Genomic DNA, 23,427 nt, shown 5'->3' with positions numbered 1-23,427 from the left:
TACTAAGGGGCTATATAACTTTTCGTTAGCGTTTCGCTGTTATTTTTCCGGAGACCGGTTTTGTAGTGTCTGTTTTATTGTCGTAAGGAGTGGTATTTTGCATAACTGGGGGAAATATTGATTTGTCCTTTAGGTCCAGGTTTAGGCCAGCGGTTACCTTGTTGCGGTAGTTATAAAGTTCCGACTTCCGGTTAAGGTTGTTGGTGCTGGCTGGGAACTGCTAACCACCACCGTATTCGACTGACATTGCCCCTTCCAAATTTTCACTATTTCTGGGCTCTGCAAAACACTATTAATGGGAAGCACTCCACTTGTGCATAAAACACTAAAGACTTCATCACTTAACGTGAGAAGTTCTGGGAGGGCGGAATTAAAAAAATACATGGATGATGGCAACAGGTAGTGAAACAAACTGTTGTTCAATAAATTTGTTTCAAGTACCTGAAAATTATTGATTGAATCATAAAACATTACAGATCTGATATTACCCCGGAAACACCGAATTGAGTGAGTCATAATCCCAACTCGGCGCATATTTATGTGCAGAATTGAGCTTATAAAATTAATCAGTCAATCGTTACATGCTAAATCTTTATTAATTTCCAAGTAGTGAAACATGAATAATGTACAACAGTAGACATAAATAATGAAGGCCGTTAGGTATACACAGGTCATGTTAGAATTGCTTCAATTTTGTACATTTTTATGTCATTAGCATGTTACATCAAAGTATTTTAAACGACGTTGTATAATGTAGTATTTATACTAAGAATACTTTTCCCACGATTTGTGCACAAGGCTGATCGTTCTCTCAGTGAGTAAATAACTAATGCCATGCCATTTTTTCCTCTCACCAAGTTTCATATTTTCTTATCGTTTTTAAATTTGAATTAATTTGTGAAAGGAGTGTCACAAGCTTTGTCCCTCGTGTGATTTTAATTATAATCACTATTTAAGGGAAATTTATGTCTGTTTTTGAATGGAGCGGTTGCCGGGCGTGGCATTAGGGGGGCGTGGTATTCTTGAAACGACGACTGCCGAACGGACTGGCAAGGGAGTGACCCTTCCCACAATCGTTTTGTTTACAACCACGTTTACAAACGTTGGGCGTCGTTTCCAATTTTTTTTCATATTCTGTTTTTCGAAATTGATGCTTGTTCATCAGCACAGCAGTTAGAAAATGAACGTCTGGGTAGGAGCGGCGATCCTGCTTGTCCTAGTTGGCCCAAGTAAGTAGATACTACATTCCAAAGACGACATGCCAACCTGTTGATCCTTTGCTTTATAGCGTTATTTATAACAGCCACCTTTCTAATTTAATTCATACTTTGTTATATGCGTAAACTGATTTTAGACGAATCTCAAATTGCGAAGAAATCTGATTAATTAAGCACGTTGGACTGTACTACTCTTACAGTACTACTCTACTAGTAAGCTACTGTTACTCCAAATTAAGAAGTAGCTTCCCAAAATTTAGAGATTAACACTGTTGTCTGTAAATAACAAGAATTGTCCTTATTCAACAAAATATTAAAATTGTACCGTATAAAAAATATTAATTCAGTTCCCTTTCTTAATTTCTTTGTACATGTAAAACAGCAAAATTTTCCAAACAAACATTTGGCCATTCTTCATTTAACTGTTGTCAAATTCATTACATACTTGCCTTTAGATCTTAGTATATATCCAACTCACTGGCAATTTTTTAAAGTTGGTATCTCAGTGAATATTTCCTTGAGAGGGTGTTTTGAATTTTTTTATACTTATATGTTGTTAAACCAGGAGAGTCTTCGGTTTCTGGTGCTGTTATCTTTTTTCTAGATGATTTTTTTGCGTGAACAAATTGAAGAAAAAAGAAAACGATTGATTGATTGATGTTTTGTTTAATGGTGCAGTGATTTGGTCAACTTTGATCATTCTTAAATCGAACAACAAGTGAGAGTAGAATATTTAACTCCCACTTTGTTATATGTGAATTGAGGAGAAATTCACCTTTTTTAAAAATGTTTTTTGACGGGTCTCACATTGCTTTTATAGCCGATTAATTATACACATACTGTAGACACAATTAGCACAGATCATTTTGGTCAACATATCATTGCCGTGTTGGTTCGTCAGATTTGTTTTTACATTTGACACCCTGAAGATGAAGAAATGCTGAAACACATCTGACATCCATCACAGTGAGATAAGATCGAATTGTCACAGATGATCGAAATTACAGGTTCATCACTCTGTAGACCACCATAGATATCTTAAAATTGTCTAATTATACATTTCCAAAAATTGTATATAAAGAAATGCAAGTATTTTTTATTTACTTCATGAAAAAACTGGTTAATGTTGTAACCAGTACAACATTAAATCTTTTTAAAAAGATAGAACAACACACTCACTCCACCATTTATCATTTCTAGAACATTAGTCTGGGTTACATTAAAATTTAAAAAAAAACCTGGGAGAAAAATTTAAGTAAATTAGCATTGAAGCAAAAAGCTTTAATAAAGAATAATTTAATGTAAAAACAACTAACAATTTTTAGACCTAAACATTACTAAATGGTGAAATGCAAGTATTTTTTATTTACTTCATGGAAAAACTGGTTAATGTTATAACCAGTACAACATTAAATCTTTTTAAAAAGATTGAACAACACATTCACTCTACCATATATCATTTCTAGAACATTAGTCCGGAATATATTATAATTTAGAAAAAAACCTGGGAGAAAAATTTAAGTAAATTAGCATTGAAGCAAAAAGCTTTAATAAAGAATAATTTAATGCAAAAACAACTAAAATTTTTAGACCTAAACATTGCTAAACGCTGAAATGCAACCACACGCCAATCCAGTGAGGATAGGCATGAAGCAGATCTCACTACATTTCTGTCATTTTTTTCTAAAAGATATATAGTTTTTTTTAATAATTTAATATAAAAATAACTGGCAATTTTTAAACCTTGACTTAATGCTGAAATGCATCTGGCAGACAACCAGCAAGATTAGGAAGACTTAGGATGATTGGAAATGGCACAACTATAGTTGAATTGATATAAAACCATTCAAGAAAAAAAAGTGACAAAAAATACATTTTATAACCATGTATAAACCCAGCAGTAAAAAAGGTGAAATGCTTTTGGCAGACCTACGCTGGTAGGCTAGGCAGATTAGCATGATCAGCAAAAGCTGCAGCTTCATCACCCACAGAATTCAAGAAGAATCCTCACAAAAGTACTGATGTTTGGTTAATTATTGGCATGCAAAAGCACCCCAAAGATTGGAAAAGGTGAAATGCAACATTTAATGAATTTAAGGGCAATTTGTCCAAATCTTTGTTGAGCACATGTTGGATCTTTGGCATGGTTAAAAATACATAAATGCATAATAAGCCAAAGTCATAAATTGCACATTGACACTTAAGATGGGGAAATAGGCAGCAAAAGCATTTAAAATGTAAACTTTGTACAGATATTACTAAAACATAGTGTCTTATCTCCTTTTTATCTATTTGAAATCCGGTCAATTGCCTGTACAACACAAATTTATATTATAGATCAATCTAATTTTGTATACATACATAAAATTATCTAGCTCGGTTAAAAGGACTATTAAAATACTCATTGGATTCTTTAATAATGTGTAGAAAATAAAGTTTAAGCAAAAAACATGATCTTTTATTGACTCAAAAATTTTTTTGCCTTGTGAACATTGTTATTCTCATTGCTTAAAGATTGTGTGTACCTCTCTAATAGGGTTGGCTATAGGTTCAGAACTTAACTTGACTTTAACATAGTGCTAATTGAAATTAAGAATTTTTTTATATTTTTATTTCCAGGTTTTTCAATCAAATGTTGGGACTGCAGATCTGACTCAGACCCAAAATGTGCAGACCCTTTTGACAACACTAGTGTTCCTATTACGGATTGTGTACAGAAGGATGATCTTGATACGTTGCCTGGCGTCAAACCTACCATGTGCAGGAAAATAAGACAGAAAGGTAATTGAATAAAATACACATTAAAGCGAACGATAAAGTCGTACACAATTTTGCTAAATTTTCAGTACACGGACAGTGGAGATATTTCAGAAGTTGTGCATACCTGGGCGAGCCTGGGATCGAGGGCGACGAGAGGTTTTGCCTCATGAGGTCTGGGACTTATAATATTTTCATGGAGTACTGCACATGCAACAGTAAAGATGGATGTAATTCGTCCTCTATCCTTACAGCTGGCGTCACTACATTTTTATTTCTATTAGCTATGGTACTTTATTCAATTAGATAAACAAAGGCTTAAATACTCTTTTAATAGACTGTTTTTATTTTTTATATTTTTATGAATTAGACCCTAAGACATTTCTGTTCTCTTAGAAAAGAGTTTTGTTAAATCAAATTTTGTTTTTGTAATTGTACAACTAGTTGTTTCAACTTAAGAAAATAAGTATGTATGTAATTATTTTTAATGAGCTAGTCCAATTTGTTAAGCTCAATGTGTTTTCTTGTTTAAAATTATGTGACAATTTTTATAGTATAAATTGTTTATTAACCTCACTATTACAACATTTTACGATAGAAAAATTTTCTAGATTTTATATTACATTGAATTTTTGAGTTTGAGCACTGAACAGAAATATTATTATCCGTCCGAGACTAGTCTTTCATCCAGCTTGATTACATTTTTTACAAAAATAGTTTAAGGAAAGAAATCAAACTCAGGAATTTGGTTCAATAAGCAAAGTGTCACCAAGCAATAACACTTTTATCACATTTAATCTTTATTGTAATATATAAGATATAACTGGTAATATTGTGTAATTAAATTATTGTAACTTTTACTTCCCAAAGGATGTAGGGCATTGCCTATTTGGTGTCTATAATTATCTATGTTTATAAAAGTAATTATATATTTTTATATGTTAATTATTCTTGTTTGAAAGAATAGTTTTGTACTGTTAAGGTAAATACATGTAGATCTGGCAATCTGTCTCTTTTTTTAAATTTTATTAGATATTCCCCTTAAAGAGTAATTCACCATCGAATAAATGAGACTGGGCAATAACTTCACCTAATTATTAAAATATTTGGTTGATAGCAGGACTAAATACATTTCCAATTTTTCAACAAATTATTATTGTTCATTTTAAAGTAATGTAATTACTGTTATACAGGACTGATTTTTTTAAAATGTCTGATTACGTGCTAGGTGTTGCAGAGGTCAAACTACCTTATAATACATTTTTCGATTATTCTTAATTAAAAAGACATGGGGTATGCCGGGATTCAAACCTAATGTGGCAAAAACGAGTCGTGTGCCCATTGGAACTAGAAATCAACAGTTTCTCTGTAATCCCACTCTTCTAATCGCATAGATTTCAGATTATAATACAACTTAATCAAATATGTTTGAAAAAAAGTATGTAACTTATAGAAGGGCTTTATTATAGTAACCAGATAAATCTAAAATGGAACATGAAATGGGGGCAGGAGTCAAAGGCTTAAATTTTAACCTAGCAAAACCTTTAGGACCCACACCATCAATTTTCTAAGCTGAGATCCGTGCAACTCTGTAACAAAATATACTTTAAAACAGGATTAAAAACCACAGATATACATACACTTGAATAAGCCAGGTAGCTCTGAAGACCTATACTCTCCATTAACCACTTTGAGTGAGTAGAAATATTTTGATTGAATATAAAAATATATTTTTTGCATTGTATAAATTCACTTTTTTCCACATCCTACATGTATTTGTTAAATTTAAACAATGTAAATCCCAGGCCCTGAAAATGATCTCAATAAAGATCGAAACGTTGGCACGATAAAGAAAATGTTTTTCTGAAACCTACGTCACACCAGACCACATCTCACGATCTCCGAGTAATCACTCTCTATTAATTCAATACTGGTCTGGGAATGCCTAACTTATCTCCAGCTCCTGAAAAAACGTAATCAGGTATATTTGATATGTGTACCAGGACTTGAGGGGATTAAAGATAACAAACAGGCTGACAAACTAGCAAAAGCACAAGTAGCCCTCACACCCTTTGGACCGGAACTGGGGTCACACTGTAAAGCATGATGATCACACACTGATTGATATCACCAGGTTCAAAACAAAGAAGTTCCTCAATACCAACCAGTAAAACAAAAATCTATCTCTTATTAGAAAAGAATTGAGGAAAATAATAGACCTTTCTTTGGGCATAGATAATAGGCCTTTATACATTCAATTACCACCTCAAGAAAAATTAGTTAAACAGAGACAGAAATGTCAGACTCTGACATGAAGAAGCAGAAGCATTGGAGCATCTCCTCTGTGTCTGCAAAGCATTAGCGCTGAAATGGTACAGCCTCTTCAGAAAGGCATTATTAATTCCTAAAGAAATAAGCATAAAGAAACCATGGAAAGTTTTCGAGATTTAAATAGAGAAGTATCATCCATAAAGTCAAACAAACAGCAAAACAAAAGAACTCACAAAAATAGAATGGTGTGCATACATTTGCACTACTGGGACAATGAAAAAATATACCACAGCTGTATGGAATAAATATTAGGACTAATTCCGCTCCACCAAATTATAACAAGGCAGCAAAGAAGAAAACTATTAATGAAGAGAAAAGAACATCCTATTAAGAGAATATCCATACTCATAGCCCCTAGGGACGATATGAACAATATATTTATATTTAAACAAAACTTCTAGTCCAATCTAATTGAGGCAGGAGGATTTCAGTCCACATCCAAATACTTAAATTCTCTCAATTGGGATTGATTCAATTTGGATGGTAAAAAAATCATCAGGCAGGCATTAAACTCATGTGTCATTAGCTCAAGAATGGTGCAAAATTGCAAAACGAAACTAAAATGATTAGGTGTGTCAAGACAAGGTATCACTCCACTGGGTCCCAGGACACAGAGGAGGAGAGGAAATGAAGAGTGGATGCCCTTGCAAGTGAACCTGCTGATAGGTCCTAAACCCTTTTTTGGTATAAGGATCCAAAGCATCAACAAGCAACTTAGGCAAAAAGACATGACGAAAGTGAGGAAAAGATGGAACTGACTTATTGGACCCCCTCCCCCTCAAAAAAAAAATCCAAAAACCTAGTGAGATTTAAAAAGAAAAAAATATAATGCATCAAAGGAAGCACAAAAAGACTCTGAATCCTAACTGGATTCATAATGGGGCACTGTGGAATGAATGGGCAATTGAGGAAGACTGGTATCAACCAACATTCTGCAGATTCTGTGAACAAGGAAAAGAGACTGAGGTGCTATTAATCCAAGGAGGAAATGCTTCGGGATGAACATTGTAACCATATAAGAAATACAACCACTAAAAACAGGCCTAATAATTTTTTTAAAAATAATTAGGACTCCAGTGCCATTAGGTACAGAACAGGGGATGCAATAATTCTCAAAGGACCCAGTATGCTAAAAAAAATCTGAATTCTTTACAACTACATAAATTCCACAATAGATATTTTAGGTCGTAGTAGAAAAAGGCAGACTTTGGTCCACACTGATCCTGAGACAGGAATTTTTGCTTAAAAAAAAAAAAATACAATGCAGCTAACTTTTTAATCATTTAACTAAGTAACTATGTTGTAACTAAAGAACAAGAGGTTTTGTTCAAACATGAAATTGGTTGCAAGACAAAAACGAATCAATTGACGACCACGTTATAAAATGAAGTTTCTTTCAAAAGGCCGAAATTGTTTTCTGATCGGCTATAGTTTCTTCCGCGGGAGTAATGCAATATATTAGCGTGTGTCGTGCTAGAAACAGTTAGTGCCAAGTATACTGACATGACAGGACCTTAAAATCAGCTAATTCTTTAAATAAAAATTCACATTGATCCTCATAGGCAGAAAACGGAAGTCCAAAGCTACCATGGCAACAGGCATCAACAAAACGTTCTCCGCCGTGTCATATGACTCACAATATTCAGTCCAATGGATACCGTGCAGAAATAAACAATATTTCTCGCCAACTTTTTTTTTGTTTTTCTTTGACAGTTTGTTTTTTCGTTTTTGAGAAGTGAAATGGTCCAGGTGGACATCAACAACGTGCTCGCCGTCAGCCCGGAGGAGCTGAGCTCCCAGGAAAAAGACGACCTTTACGAGAGCATAGTCTGGCTGGATTTGGAGCCGGATCTACCACAGGATAAACTAAACAGATTGTTTCTGATAACTAAGGAAGTTCTCAAGTACAAAGGAGAACAGGTACTTAAGCTAAAATTAAATGCCAATTGGAAAAAAAAAAAAATTAATGCCCACTTGTTCCCAAAATTGTAAGGTATTCTATAATTTTAGCTCATATTAGAACCCAATAAACAGCGAAAGTTTAATAGAAATCAAAACTATAATTATTTCCTGTTTCAGTAGAATAACAACAAACATTGTTAGAAATTTAAAAAAATAAATATTTTACCAATTTTGCTGAAGCTTAAAACAACAGCTTCGGTTTTTTCCCCACAACCATAATTTTGTAACGGTCAATATAATTACATAAAACAACAGCACATAAAATATTCAATGTAGAACACGTTGGTCAAGGTTGAAGAGTAAATTCAACCGTTTACATTTTGATGCTATAGTAATAAGTTAAGTTTAATAAGTTTTAAGTTTTTTTAGTTTCAGTTAAGTTTACCACGTTGTTTTGATAATTGCTTAATGTATACCCCCTTGCAACATCGTTAGCAAAGAAAGTACGCAATCTTAACAAAATGCCGGGAGGGAAGTTTTATTTAAACATTCTGATTATTAAATATTAATCCATTTATGTTTAGTGGTCTAATTGACCAAATTACTTCTTTCAATTTATTATTCTTTTTATGTAAGGTTTGGTTGAGATGAATAACCTAGTGTCACGAGTAGGATTCGAACCCACGACCTTGGCTTATATTTTACAAGTAGATTAAAAAGTTCGAGGAACCTGAATGAATTAATATCAAAAAACGAAAGAAAGAAACAAAAAAAAAGGAAATAATCAAAGCAGGGGAGAATAGAAAAAAATTAAATTTAGGATTTACATCATAGTCTCAAACGGGAGAAACCAACAATAAAAAATTAACAAATGAGATCTGAATAAAATTAGTACCCGAAAATAAACTGCTCAAAAATTAATAGGAATATTGCCAATTTCCTAGTATTTACTTTCCCTATTATTTTTATTTAAGTTTTGTTATAAATTGCATTAAAATTTATTATAAATTATTGTTTTTTACACAAGAAAAATTTAATAAACCGATTTTGAAAAATAAAAGGTTTTAATTCTATAATTTCGTTTATTGGACAATAATATTTTTAAATAATTAATGCTGTGTATCTGTGTCTGAGTATCAGTTAAGCATACTGTTAATAAGGTTATCACTAATTTCATAAAGAATTTCACTCTGTGGATGTTGCAGGTGCAGGTTGTGGATGGTGAACGAAAAGCCTTCTCCGCAATGCATCCCACATATGCTCAATGGGATTGAGGTCTGGAGACAATGGGGGAAGGGCAGATGGGAAATTCCTACCTTTTCTAAGCATTGATGAACAACTCTGCCTCTATGAGGTTGTCATCCAGAAAACCCCTGCCAATGAGATCCCTGGTTTAAGGGATGCATTCCTTGATAAATTCTTAGACATATTGGACTGCAGTGAGGTTGCCTTTACCAATATGGAGTCCAGTTTGTCCTCCAGTGTAAATCCCAGCCCAGACCAAATCACCGCCTCCTCCAAACTGCACCGAGGGAGCATGAACTAGGCCATTGTATGCATCCCCTGTTCTCGGTAGACTCTTCGGCGCCTGCTATCATTATACAGACCGAAATGCGACTCATCAGTAAACATAACAGCAAGAAGGTCCGAAGTATTCATGTGTCGCATCTATTAGTACATTTCAGTGTTTTCTAAAGTCCAGTACATTAGGCAAAACGAACTTATAAGAAACTTAACAGCATCTAATTGGTGTTTCCTTCTAGGCGCTCGCTGCACCAAGTTGTTGGTGGCAGGCTGTTGCTGCAAGTCATCTCAAATGGCATATGATGTGAGGACAAATTCTCATATTCATAATCGTTTGTGTTGATGCCGTCCTAAAACATTTGTACTTCATTTACAATCTGGTGAACACTATGGAAAGGGTTCTGTCTTGCAACAATGACAATATTTCTGTCCTCCCTTAGCGTCGTAATGCACTAAGATCCACTACCAGGCCTCCTATTGTCACTTCCAGTCTCTCAGAATTGGGCTAAAGCCCGGGTGACCTACTGCCTCTGTGATATCCACTTGCCAGTGACAATCACTCATTCTCACAATAATATTGCAAACTTCTGGTTCTAGACGATGCCTTTCCATGGTTAAAGATAATTAAAATGGAGAAATGAAGAGAAGGTGTTTGGTTATAAAATGAGTGATTTTTCATGTTTACTATTTTTCAGTAAATCCATTATTAAACATGGGGATTAACTTTTGTTTGTTTTTCGTTTGTATTTTCTATTTTGTTTTATCCAACTAGCAATTGATTAATTCAATTAAAATTAATAGAATAAGAATAAATTACAAATATCCCTATTCATTTTTGAGCAGTTTAGATTAGCAAATAAATATATAAAAATCAACTGGTTATAAGTGCAGAAAATAGAAAACAACCAAAGAAGGGGAGATGAGAAAGAAGAAAGGGATATGCATTGTAGACAAGAATGGAAGACATCAACTAGATATAATTAACAGTTTGATGATGAGGGAAGAAAATTAGGATCCGAACATGCATTAACAAATAAAAATATAAAAATCAACTGGTTGAAAGTTCAGTTTAAAAACCCCCAAGAAACATAAATAAAATAGAAAACAATCAAAGCAGAGGAGAGGAGAATAAATAATGAAGTATACATCACAGACAAGAATGAAGGAAACCAACAAGATAAAATTAACAAAACCTGATGAGACAACTGAAAAAAATTAGGACCCGAAAACGCATGAACAAATCTACATATTTATAAAACAGTTCCTTGGCTGACAAACAATGCACAGAGCAAACCCCTGGATATAAAGGACTGAAATTTCGACAGTGCATCTATAATGACATGGATAGACACTAAGAAAGGATTTTTTGATATTTGATACATATAAAACTGTTTCAGTTATGACAGTTCAGTTATAGACAATTTTTTACAATGTATAGACTGAAGTGAACGAAGAATTCGAAAAACGAGTCATATTAGAGAGCCATACTAGCACTCTGCATCACATTAGAAAGGTACATTAAAACAGTCCTGCGTGGACGAAGTCATGGGTAAAAACTAGTACAAATATAAACATCTACTGGTTGAAAGTTCATTTAAAAACCAAGAAACTAAAAGGAAAAAATAAAGAACAGGAGATAAGAAACCAACAAGATGAAATTAACAAATCGTAAAAAGAGGATAAAATTAACAAACTTAGGACACGAAAATACATTAGTCAATCAACTGGTTTAAAGATAATTTAAAAATCCAAGAAACATAGAATGTTTGAAATACTCAAACAAAATATAACAATTTAACAACAAGGATTACCTTCGGGGTAGGATAAGCTAATCCCCAACCGGTAGGCTTTAGGCAGAGCTGGTTGAGACCCGTAAGGGAGAGGAAGAACTTTTTACTCAACATGGTCAAAGGCACATCTTTTTTTTTTTTTTTATTGTTAATGGCAAGGAGTTACATATGGCACTGATAATTTTTTATATTTTATTTCAATTTTAATACACTTATTTTAAAAGGTCGCTGTTTTAATTTATTAGGATCAGGTCCTGATTTTGCTTTTTTTTAAATTAAATTGTTTGAGTAAAGTCACTAATATTTGTTCACACCTGTGAGTGTCAAGAGTTGCTAAATGTGAAGGGGATCCACACAAAGATCGCAATAAAAAGGGGATGAGAAAGAAGAATATTAAAAACTATATATTCAGCTTATTATTAAAATGTGTTAATTTTTACAGTTATTTCTAGGATTTGCTGGATATCACTTAGTATCATACTCAAATTGGCATACTTATTAATAAAAGAAATCCTATAACAGTAAATATTTTTATTTTAAAAACTTATTTGTCTGAAAAATTTAATTTGATTTTGAAGGGAAATCTGTGTTTGGACTTCTCAAAAATTACTAATCCAACTGATTATGTTTTACAAATATGTATATATTTTGCAACATATTTTGCATGCTAATGTGAGCAGCAATCAAATTTTTCTAATTTCAATGGTATTATTTGCAATGTTCGCAATCAACATTTTACATTATAGACTTTACATTTTTTTATCTGAACTTTTTTGTTACCCTTATAACCCAATAATTTGAGCAACTTCAAAATGACAAAGAAATGGCTAAACTTTCTTAAAACTCTGTCATTAAAATCAATCATATTGTTTAAATTTTTTAGATATAATGAACTAAGTTTAACTATAGATCTGGAAACTTATATTCAGAACATATCAAGTTATTTAAAAATCTATCTTGTCTATATTACAAGAAGTTTCCAGTGGAAAAAAAGTTCCTGATAGCCTTTATAAAGAGCAAAAGCGAAAGTGCAATTCATTCCAACTAAAATGCATAGGCTGCTTAAAAATGAATAGGGATATTTGTAATTTATTCTTATTCTATTAATTTTAAGTAAATACATTATTGTTGGCAGGATAAAACAAAAAAGAAAACACAAACCAAAAACAAACAAATGTTAATCCTAATTTTTTAATAATGGATTTACTTATGCATGAAGATTACACATTTTGTAAAGAAACATCTTTTCTCCATTTTAATCCAGTTGTGTTCTCTTTTAATAAGGAAAGACATAATCTTGAACCAGGAGTTCACAATTGTGAGAATGAGTCATCAAAGTCACCGGCAAGTAGATATTGCAGAGGTAGTTGGTGTTTCTGAGAGCGTGATCTCCCAGGCTTTAGCCCGATTCTGAGAGATTGGAAGTGCCAATAGGAAACCTGGTAGTGGATCTCAGTCCATTACGACCATGCAAGATAGAACCCTTTCCATAGTGCCCACCAGATCCTATATGAAGTACAAGATGTTTTGGCAAGGCCTTTATCAACACAAATGATTCATAATGCCCCGAAGTTGGCATCACATTGTATGCCCCTTTAAGGTGACCTGCAGCACAGCCCACCACCAGCAATTCAGGAGAATATGGTGCAGTGAGCACTTAGAAGAGAACACCAATTGGAATGCTGTTATGATTAATGATGAGTCACATTTCTGTCTGTATAGTAATAGCAGATGCCAGGGAGTGGTGCAGGAATCTACATACCAAAATTAGGAATCAGCATCTCCTCCCGTCTTGGCAAAAACACCTCCGTTTTTCAGGCCATCAATGTGTGTTGTAGAACACTTATGGAAAATAAAATTATGGGAAAAGATATTAAAATCTTTTCTGACAGTCAGGCTAGTCTTAGGGCAATACCAAAAAATTTGTCAACCTCACATTGGAGGAAATTATAGATCTTATCAATAGGATCTCTTTCAGGTTTGAGAATAAGGTGACCCTTATTTGGATACCAGCACATAAAGGACACCATGGCAATGAAAAGGTGGATGGCCTAGCCTTAGAAGGTTCTAATACTGCGTTTGTCGGGCCACAACCGGTATTACCTCACTCTATGAGCGCAGCGAAAGAGAGTATCTATAACTGGGGCATGAAACAATTCCTTAGGGAGTGTAATTTATCCCCCGGACACAGGCAATCGAAAGAGTTTGTTAAGGCGATCAAACCAGTAAAATCGAAATGGCTATTCTCTATCTCAAGGAAGGGAATTAGGAGGCTGATAGGTATTCTGACGGGCCACTGCCCACTGAGAATACACCTCTTCATAATGGGTATCCTACCAGATCCCTGTTGCTGCTTCTTTTGAAATAAAAGAAGAAACGGCAAGGCACTACCTCGCAGAGTGCGATAGGTACGCTAGGTCTAGATTCGAGACTTTTGAAGGAGAGAACATCACCAAATCACTCCCCGAGATTAAATGGTCCAAAATCTTGGGGTTTGTGAATAGGTCCAAGAGGTTTATGCAGGACCCATGAACCGACCAAGTCCCAGACCTTTTAGGGATGGGGTACGAGTCTACCCAGGCATTTAACCCCTTGGGTCTTGGTCGCCCACTCTGCATAATATAATAGCAGATGCCAAAGGGCCTACTGAGAACAGGGGAGGATTACAATGCCCCATCGTGCTCCCTTCAGTGCAGTTTGGAGGAGGCGGTGTAATTGTCTGGGATGGGATTTACACTGAAGGACAAACTGGACTGCATATTGTTAAAAGCAGCCTCACCGCAGTCTGTAATGTCCAAGAAATTATCGAGGAATAAATTCCTCAAATCTCATTGGCAGGGATGGGGACCTCATAGAGCCAAATTTGTTAATCAGTGTTTAGAAAACCTGGGAATTTCCCATCTGCCCCTTCCCTCAGTGCTTCTACACCTCAATCTCATTAACACATGTGGAAGTGTGTTGCAGAGAAGACTTATCGATCACCATCTGTAGCAGGTTGACCTGTGATAACCGAGTGCAGCGTTGTAATATCCATAGAATGAATATAGTCCTTATGAAATTAGTGACAACTAATAGTATGTCTAACAGGTGCACAGGCTTTAGAAAACAGATGACATTATACTCCGTTTTAATTGTTTAAAAAATTATTGTGTTCAATAATCAATATTCCGGAATTAAAAAATCTTTTATTTTGTTATTATTCAAAATCCCTTAATTAAATTTTTCTTCAGTAAAAAACAATAATTTAATAAATTTTATTGCAATTTATAATAAAAATAAAATAAAAATGCTAGAGAAAGTAAATACTACAAAATTGGTAATTTATCTATTCATTTTTGAGCAGTTTATGTTAATAGACTCCTAGTTATCCCTCTCTTCTAAACACATTCATTATATAACTTAAACAACTTAAATTTTATTCTGAGTTTAAACGATTTCTACTTGATCCATCCCCAACTTAACTTTTATTCTGAGTTTAAAAGATTTCTACTTGATAGTGTCCTATATATCTAGCTTTATAATTATACTACAATTAATTAAGGTTTTTTAGGTGCGATAAAAAAGTCAATGGCACGAGCGGGATTCGAACCCACATTCTTCGGCTTGATACGCCGCTGCTCTACCACTTGAACTATCGTGACCTCGATCCACTGGGACACTAACTTCCCACCTCAACCTCACCTTTTGAATTTTCCCTCCTTTTTGCCATTTTTCAAATGTCGTGTAATCGGATTGGATTCTCGGCGACAAATGCGGTTGAGATTGGAAGTTAGTGTCCGAGTGGATCGAGCCATCGAGGTCACGATAGCTCAAGTGGTAGACAGCAGAGTATCAAGCCAAAGATCGTGGGTTCGAATCCCGCTCGTGCCATTGACTTTTTTATCTCAACTAAAAAACCTTAATTAATTGTAGTATATTAATTGGTCAAGAGGACCATGAAATTAGTGACTTTATAATTATGTTTTTTTCAAAAGGTCAAAATTACTTTTTTGATTAAAAGTAAAGTTTCTGCTATGACAGCCTCTTTTGAATGTATAACAAGAAAAATCTGCATGCTTCTAATAATAATAATAATTATCAAAAAGAAAGCCAGATGTTATACGATGGCTTAAACCTGAATACAGCACCTTTGACCAGCAACAAGTTGTGGTCTACGCCAACATGTACCACATCCAGGCTCTAGACGGTTACATGCTCATTGCCCAGTTGGCCTGCCATTTTCTTGCCTTAAATACCTTGCCCAGAGACTGGTTCTTAACAATAGAACCCGGTGCACAGTGGGACAAGGAATTACCATTAATATTTTTTAAAAACTGCCCAACACAAATATACATACATTCTGTGGTTTTTGTTAAACCTAGTTAAAACTATGATAATGGGTGGAAAAATATTCAGTAATAAATAATATTTTTGAAAAAATAAATGACTGTACTTTCTTTTCATTGATTAGGTTAAAATTCATTAGTATATTATACAGATAAGCATACTGTAAATTAAAAGTATAATAATATTTTAGGTGGAGTCTTTGCTTGCAGATTTAGATGTACTGGCATCTAACACTGGTAATTCATTCGCTTTATTTATTTATTATTATTTCCTTTAATTCATGATTTGTCCTAGGCATTGGAGTTGATGACATGAGAGATGAGTTGGTCAAAGCGAGTAAACAGACTGAGCAACTTGTTGAGGAGATCCAGCTTAAAGAGAAGGATCTTCTCAAGGAGAAAGCGCAAGTCGAAAAACTCATGGCTGACGTTGCAGAGTTGCAGAAAGAAAAAAATGAACTCAGAAGGGAAATAATTCTTATACAGAATGAAGCTCAGACAGGGCTTTCTTCAAGTCTCAATGATGATAACACTGAAGACATTGCTCAAATCAAAGAAACCGTGCAATATAAGAACAAACACATTCTTCAACTCTTGAGCGATACTGAGGTTGTTTATTACTTTAATTTTCATTATGTATTTGGCACTTATTTTATACTGTATTTAGGTGTTGGAGAAAGAAAATGAAATGCTGACTACAAAGTTGAATGCCATAAGACGTGAATTGGGAGAAGCGACTACAAATTTAACAAAACTCTCAGGAGAAAATATTTCTCTCAGATCTTCAAATTATGAATTGCAAGGTTTTTATACCTAAAAATACTTATTTTATTTTCAAGTTAATTGGTTTGGATTATTTTTGCTTAGAAAAAGTTACATTGCTTGAAGAAAGAAATCAAGGTCTGAGCTCACAAGTGTCTGAACTTGTAAGTGAAAAAAATAGAAGGGATTTGCATTTAGACCAGTTAATCGACGCTTTAGAAGAACGGGTAGCAAAATGGCAGGTATGTATAAATTTAATTTTGTAAATATATATCAAACTAATATTATCATATTTACAGGATGTATTTTGGTATAAAGAAAATGAGATTGCAGAGTTGAAAGAAAAACTAAATGAAATGGTGCAATCTTCTGAGCCTAAAACATCCACACAGTTTGCAACAAACTACACAATATTGGCTAAAGTAAGGCTACTTTTTGTTTTTGTATTTTTAATAGTAATTTTTTTAAACACTTTTGTAGACAATTGAGCAACAAGAAGAGCTGATTGAGCATCTTAAAGGCCAGTTGAAACAAGCAGGTGAAGATCTTAGCAGAAGTACAAATGAAATGCTTCAACTGAAAAAGAACACTGAAGGGTGGGTACATCTAATTAATAATACTTTATACATATTTTATCATTTAACCATAAAATTATTTCATTGTAACAGAGAAGTGGAAGAGGAAGAGAGGAAAACAGTTGAACATTTGACAGAAGAGTTGCACAAAGCGAATTCTCAACTTCTTTTTCTTCAGGAAAAAGTGAAAGATGCTGAACAGGATGCCCAATTCAGAGCTGAAGAGGTAAAAAGTATAATTTAATATTTCAATTAATTATTCTTTTTATCTAAGGTCTTGGTTGAGATGAAATAGTTAGTGTCATGAGCGGGATTTGAACCCAAGACCTTTGGCTCAATACACTGCTACTCTAACCCCTTCAGCTATCATGACTTTGAACATGTGACAGTCACGAATTCATGATAGCTGAAGTGGTTAGAGCAGCGATGTATTGAGCTGAAGGTTGTGGGTTTGAATCCTGCTCGTGACACTTTTTCATCTCAACCATGTCCTTAGATAAAAAAAATAATTAATTGAACTATGTGGTGGTTAGTGACCGTTAGTCAATGATTATTCGGAGCACTCTCAACACGACACGCAAGAATGTCACAATTACGCAGAAAAAAACACTTTGAGCCCTGAAGATGATCTCAATAAAGATCAAAAAGTTGGTTCGATAAAGAAAATATTTTTCTAAAACCTATGTCACACCAGACCGCATCTCATGATCTCCGAATAATCATTGAACTATTTAATATGGTCAATTAAGACTACTAAACATATATGGATTAGCATAATTTAATGAATAAATTATGGTAGAGTTTTGCAATACTTCTTGTTTAGATGACAGAGTTAATAATTCAATTGAGAGAATATGAAGAAGGAGTCTATGGACTAGCAGAAGCGAGAACTGAAGTGAAGGAATTGAAGAAACAAGTAGCTGTGAGGGACAAGCAGATACTTACTTTGGTCCAACAACTCAACAACAGTGATTTAAACCTTGCAGAAAGGTATTTTGTTGTTACTGTAGTTTTCAATTCCAGTTTTAACAAATTTTATTTAAAGGGAAAGTGAATCTTCCCTGATAGAACTTGATGAAAAAACAAGCAACGCTGAGTTGAGAATCCAGCTAAATCAGATTCAACAGACTGCTATTAATTTAAGTGTTCAGGTAAATTTTGTTGTATTTTCTTACACAAAAATTAAATAAATAACAAAACTTTATTCCTAGAATTTTGATCTGAAAGCTCAAGTGTTAAGACTGAATGAAGAACTGAATGCTAAAAAGACTGAAGAAAAAGTAGAAATCGCACCTAAAAAAGAAGAGACAAAAGATAGTGTTGTTCAAAGCGATAATGGATGTAAGTTAGAAGTTTTATTTGCCAAATAATTTCTCTAAATAACTGTAATTATTTCTGATATGCATGAATGAAACAGAATTTATTAGTAGTATTTAATTATTTTTTTAAAAATAGATATAATATAACCACTATGTAATAATGCACTAATTCTATAATTTATAATTGGCCATAATATTTTATTTCTTAACAAATGCAGCAATATAAAGTGATTTTAATGATAACATTCTTTTGGTTAAAATGTGTACAAATAATTTAATTTTCTAAAGATATCCAAGAGATAGAAGAGAAGTATAAAGCTCTAATTGGAGAAAATGAATCTCTTCGAAAGGGACTTCATGAAATCATGGAAAGCATCAAGTTTCAAGATGGTAATATAATTCTAATGTTTTATACAGGTACAATGAAATCTCAATAATTATCTTTCAGGTCAAAGCAAAGTGTCAATAGAATCAGAGTGCTTGGAAAAGTTGCTCGATGCTCTTGATTCGAGGCATGTCAGTGGATGGTACCATCCAGCAATGAGATTGCAGGTCGCTTTGAACAAACTTCAGGGAAATAACGATGCCCTTAGGCAGCAGTTGAGAGAGACTAGGTTCAGAGAATGTTATTTCCAAGCAGAATTGCAAGCTGCTTTTCTTAAGATTGGTGAACTTGAGGGAAGGATGTCTCAAGCGGATGTCAACGGCTTGCCACCAGTTCCTGCCCCAAGGACAGTCATGGTATGAATATTATTCGAAAATTAATATTTTCTAAGTGAAAATGATTAATATTGGCAAATTAAAAATAAAGGCAAATACTGAAGAAGAACAAGTAGAAACACCTGAAAAGGAAGAAAAAACAGAAATTGAGGAAAATGACATTGAAGATGAGCCTAACAAAGAACAAGAAGAAATCACAAGTGAAATAATTCAACCAGTAAAACCAATTTATGTTGAAAGTAGCACACAGACTGAAACTTCTCCTCCACTCAGTAAAAAAGATTCTGAAGAAATTAATGAACAAATCTCAGCCAAATCGTAAGATTATATTAAACTCAGGATATAATTTTCTTTACTAATACAAAAACTATTTTTAGAAGTAGAAAATCAAGTGTGACTGAAACAATAATAGAGGCTGCAGAAATTATTCCGCATAGCGAAAAGAAGCCAGTTTTGTAAGTTGGTTATTATTATTATAAAATATTGTTAACTTTGTTTTTTAATAATAAATTTTTAAGGTCACGGCAGTCCAGCGTAAAGAGTTTGAGTGAAAACGGCCAGAAGAATGGTATTGAAAAATCTCTTGAAAGAAAAAAATCGTATGCATTTAAACAACAAAATTGTTTTTGAAAAATCTAAATTTAAACTGTAATTAACATTTAAAATATAATAATTTAAGATCTGAAGTGGTGCTTGTAAAAGATTTTGATCAAGAAAAACACAAGGAAATGCTTGATGCAGTGATTGAGCAAATGAGGTCTAAGACAGAAAATGTTTTAGAAGAACTGAATGAAAGCAAAGTATACATCTGATGTGTCTCTTTAGAAATAGATTATTTAGAATTATTTGTTTCAGAATCAGATTTTTGGCGATGTTAAAAGCATCATAGATAAAGTGAATGAACATTTTGAAGCTTTGAAAAAAGAACCGATACCGATTGCACCTGTTGAAATGGTATGGTCCCTAACTGCAATTCTTGAAATCTTAAGATAATCAATCTGTTTTTACTTAAAAACAAATAAATAAAAATTATAAAAGATATATTTTTAATGTTTAGAAAGAAATTAAAGAACACGAAGAAAAGATTACACATTACGGAATGGAACTTGAAAAACTTAAAGAAGGAATGGAAGAGAAGGAGAAAACTGTGACATCTCTGCAAGCTGAGATTGATGACTTGAAGAAAAAATTGGAAGAATCAAAAAAAGCTGTTAAAGCGCAACAAAACAATAAAAAAATTATTGCCCTGAAGGTTCATCAATGTTATAAATAATTTTAAATTTTTGTTTTTAATTTTTTTTTAATGTAGGAAACAGTGAAAGGCCTTCAAGCGATAGTCCAACAGAAAGACAGTGTTATAGAAAGGTGTGAGTTCATGCTTCAAGAGAACAGCAAAGAATACGAAAAGCTTCTTGATCAGTATAATCAGTTAGAGGCGAAAGCCTTGCAAACACCATCAAGGTTTGATTTTCATGTGTAACAAAATTCACCAACAAGAAAATACATAAAACCATATTTTTCAGAATGCAACTTTCCAATTCCAAAGCTGTTTCTGTGCTAATGGAAAAATGGGTTTCAAGAGTACAGGCCCTAGAAACTGATATACACGAGTTGAATCAACAATTGCACCTTACTGCTGACTCATTGATCAAATCAAGAACAGAAACAGAAAAGTGGAAAGAAATAGCTGAAAGGTTTGTTTAAACAAAGATGTAAATAACAAAAGTGATGTGACTTGTATCATATTTCTTAGCCTGCAACAAAAGGGTAATGATGATGAGCCACCAAACAAAGAGGATGAAATTGATGTGTTAAGGGGTCAAGTGAAGGAGCACAAGGTATAAGAAATATCCCAATAAATAAATTTATTTAAAAAAACTAACTATAAAAATTTTCTATTTTAGTCAACAATAGAAGAGCTTAAGGCAAAGCTTAGACTGGAAGGAAGCAAGTATAAAAAAAAGGAAGATGAGATGAGAATAAAAATCAAGGATCTTGAGACTGAAAATCACAAAATTAAGCATTACCAAAATTTAAGGTCAGAGCAATGTTATATTTCAGAAACTTTATATAAACTTTAAGGTATCCTTTTACGATCGTAGATATCCAAAATCTCCTCATAATGGAATAACTGCTGCAAAAAAGGAACTGATACTCATGGATAAAATAAAAGAGCTTGAACAGGAAATTGCACTAGCGAATGAAAGACAAAAGGCGATTATACAGCAGAGAAAAGAAAGAGTAAAATTTTATTTCACTCAACCATTTTTTTTTTAATCTAATGAAATCAACATATTAGTGTGCGGATGAAGTTGCAAAGTGGGAAGAAAAGAAGAAATTGCAGACATCAAATGAAAAGCTGCGCAATGACCTGAAAGACCGTAACTTTCAGCTTGAAGAACTTGAAGGGCAGATCACAAGGCTTAAACAGATCATTACAAGAATGGAGAGAGAAAGAATCGCTTTGCAAAGGAGATTGAAAGTCAGTGAAGGTAATCAAAATTAAATATTTATTAAGTTAGTTGTTGGTACAAACAGCTATGGTCATCAGTAGTACTCTGCACATAAAATATATCTCCATCTGCCTTCTTTCTCATGTTTTAATCAAATATTTATTGTTATCTTTTATCTATTGATGTGAAAATATTCTGTATTAATTATTTTTAAAAACTTGAAAAAGGTATGCTCACAAAGAATTTACTCAATTTCAAAGACGAGGAGGAAAAAGAAAATACCGAATCAAGACTTGGTATGACGACACCAAGGTAGGAGTAACTTTTATAATTATAATTTATAGAAACTTTTAAACCAATATATTTATTGTTTCAGGTCAGATTCATCATGCAGTGATGTTCCAGAAGTATGTACAACGAAATTGTTTTAAAAAGATACTTTTTATACTCCGAGGTTCATATAACCTCGTAGTTGAAATACCATCATAAAATAAATAAAAATACATCTTTGTTTCAGAAAATCAACTTCCAAAGCAGAAAAGATTTGATTAAAGTAGTTGCTGGCCTGAGAAAAGTTGTTGCTAAATTGAGAGTACAACATTCCAACTATGTACAAAAGGTACTGGTATTTTTACATTGTTAAAAATCGAAGTCAGTAATTTTTTTTTTAAGGATTACGTGGAGCAGCTACAAAAGGAACTACAAAAAATGGAGGAGAACTATCTAGATGCTGTAGAAAGAGCGCTCGCACTTGAAGAACAGCTGAAGGAATCTGAGGCAAGATTTTGTAGTCAGACTTACACTGGTAAACTTAGCAGTAGTTTAACACCAACTTAATTATTAAACATACATATTGAAACTTTTATTTTATTTTTTAAAGTTGATTCCCAAATGGCCCCATCGGGATACATACTACTGAAGGAGCAGCTCAGTCAGAAATGTGAGCTGCTTGGCAAAGTTAAAATTTTGCTGCAAAGAGCTATGATCAGGGAAAAACAGTTGTTACAGCAAGTAAGTATTTAATTTACCTTTTTTTATAAATAAAGTCCTCTCATAAATACAACAGAGTCAAATGTTACAGGTAACTCTTCTAGAAAAACTTGTCCCTCCAGAAAAACTGATATATCTCCATGATGCAGAGCGTGAACACTAAGAAGGATGTATTTAGTATTTGTACATAACTAGACCAGTGTATATTTTCCACTTACACCTTCATAGAATTACAGTTTCTTTTTATACATTATAATTTTGTGCTTTTATATCGCATCATAAAAAGTCTGTAGCATTTTTGGTAGTTAATTCAATAAAATTTCAGGTGGTACTTTAAACAAATTTAATCAACAATATACGAACAATTTTGTTCCACTAACTGTAATCATATTTCATGTAATTTTGTAATTCCATCCTCCCAGAACTTTCAGGTTTTTGAACACAACTCCTCGATATTTTGTCTTCAGTTCTTAAGTGAAGTAATGTTTTTCCGATTAATATAGTAGTTTTACACAGTCTAAAAAACTCTTTAGGGGACAATGTCAGGTGAATACAGCTAGTAGGGTAGCATAAGCATAAAATAATGAATAAGGAACCCATATCTCAATTTGACAAACACATATGACTATCTAGCTGCCGTTAAAAAGTAAAAACATATTTTTTCAACTGAATTTTGTCAACTCCCTTTAATATTTCGGTGCAATTTTTGTATTATGTAATAGTAATATATTGACATCCCTAGTAATAATGGTAAATTGTGGT

General features: G+C 33.3%; 2 protein-coding genes across 3 annotated transcripts; both read left to right on the top strand.

Moving 5' to 3' along the window:
- The first annotated feature begins 1,017 nt into the window (after positions 1–1,017).
- On the top strand, positions 1,018–4,985 carry LOC106660964. Its single transcript, XM_014384042.2, has 3 exons — positions 1,018–1,229; positions 3,837–3,998; positions 4,064–4,985. The coding sequence occupies exons 1-3, from the start codon at positions 1,181–1,183 to the stop codon at positions 4,282–4,284; spliced, it is 432 nt and encodes a 143-aa protein (XP_014239528.1). The 5' UTR covers positions 1,018–1,180; the 3' UTR covers positions 4,285–4,985.
- A 2,697-nt stretch (positions 4,986–7,682) lies between these two features.
- LOC106660823 (centrosomal protein of 290 kDa-like) lies at positions 7,683–23,411 on the top strand. 2 transcript variants are annotated; one of them, XM_014383783.2, is made up of 31 exons: positions 7,683–8,225; positions 16,038–16,083; positions 16,142–16,455; positions 16,514–16,649; positions 16,714–16,850; positions 16,908–17,030; positions 17,089–17,204; positions 17,277–17,409; positions 18,007–18,173; positions 18,229–18,334; positions 18,395–18,524; positions 18,791–18,892; positions 18,951–19,243; positions 19,314–19,540; positions 19,600–19,677; positions 19,741–19,821; positions 19,902–20,022; positions 20,078–20,176; positions 20,280–20,474; positions 20,532–20,683; positions 20,746–20,916; positions 20,976–21,060; positions 21,127–21,260; positions 21,325–21,463; positions 21,522–21,714; positions 21,903–21,987; positions 22,052–22,082; positions 22,193–22,294; positions 22,348–22,480; positions 22,556–22,686; positions 22,757–23,411. In XM_014383783.2, exons 1-31 carry the CDS (start codon positions 8,046–8,048, stop codon positions 22,826–22,828), a joined length of 4,212 nt encoding a protein of 1,403 aa, XP_014239269.1. In that variant the 5' UTR covers positions 7,683–8,045; the 3' UTR covers positions 22,829–23,411. The 2 variants fall into 2 exon arrangements, with proteins under 2 accessions (XP_014239269.1, XP_014239270.1); XM_014383784.2 differs by lacking the exon at positions 7,683–8,225 and adding an exon at positions 11,578–11,643.
- Positions 23,412–23,427: the final 16 nt, after the last annotated feature.

The sequence above is a fragment of the Cimex lectularius genome, unplaced genomic scaffold, assembly GCF_000648675.2.
Source record: "Cimex lectularius strain Harlan isolate CLEC.00 unplaced genomic scaffold, Clec_2.1 scaffold61, whole genome shotgun sequence".
NCBI lineage: Eukaryota > Metazoa > Arthropoda > Insecta > Hemiptera > Cimicidae > Cimex > Cimex lectularius.
Note: the sequence above shows the minus strand (reverse complement) of the source record. Positions and strands in the feature narration are given on the sequence as shown.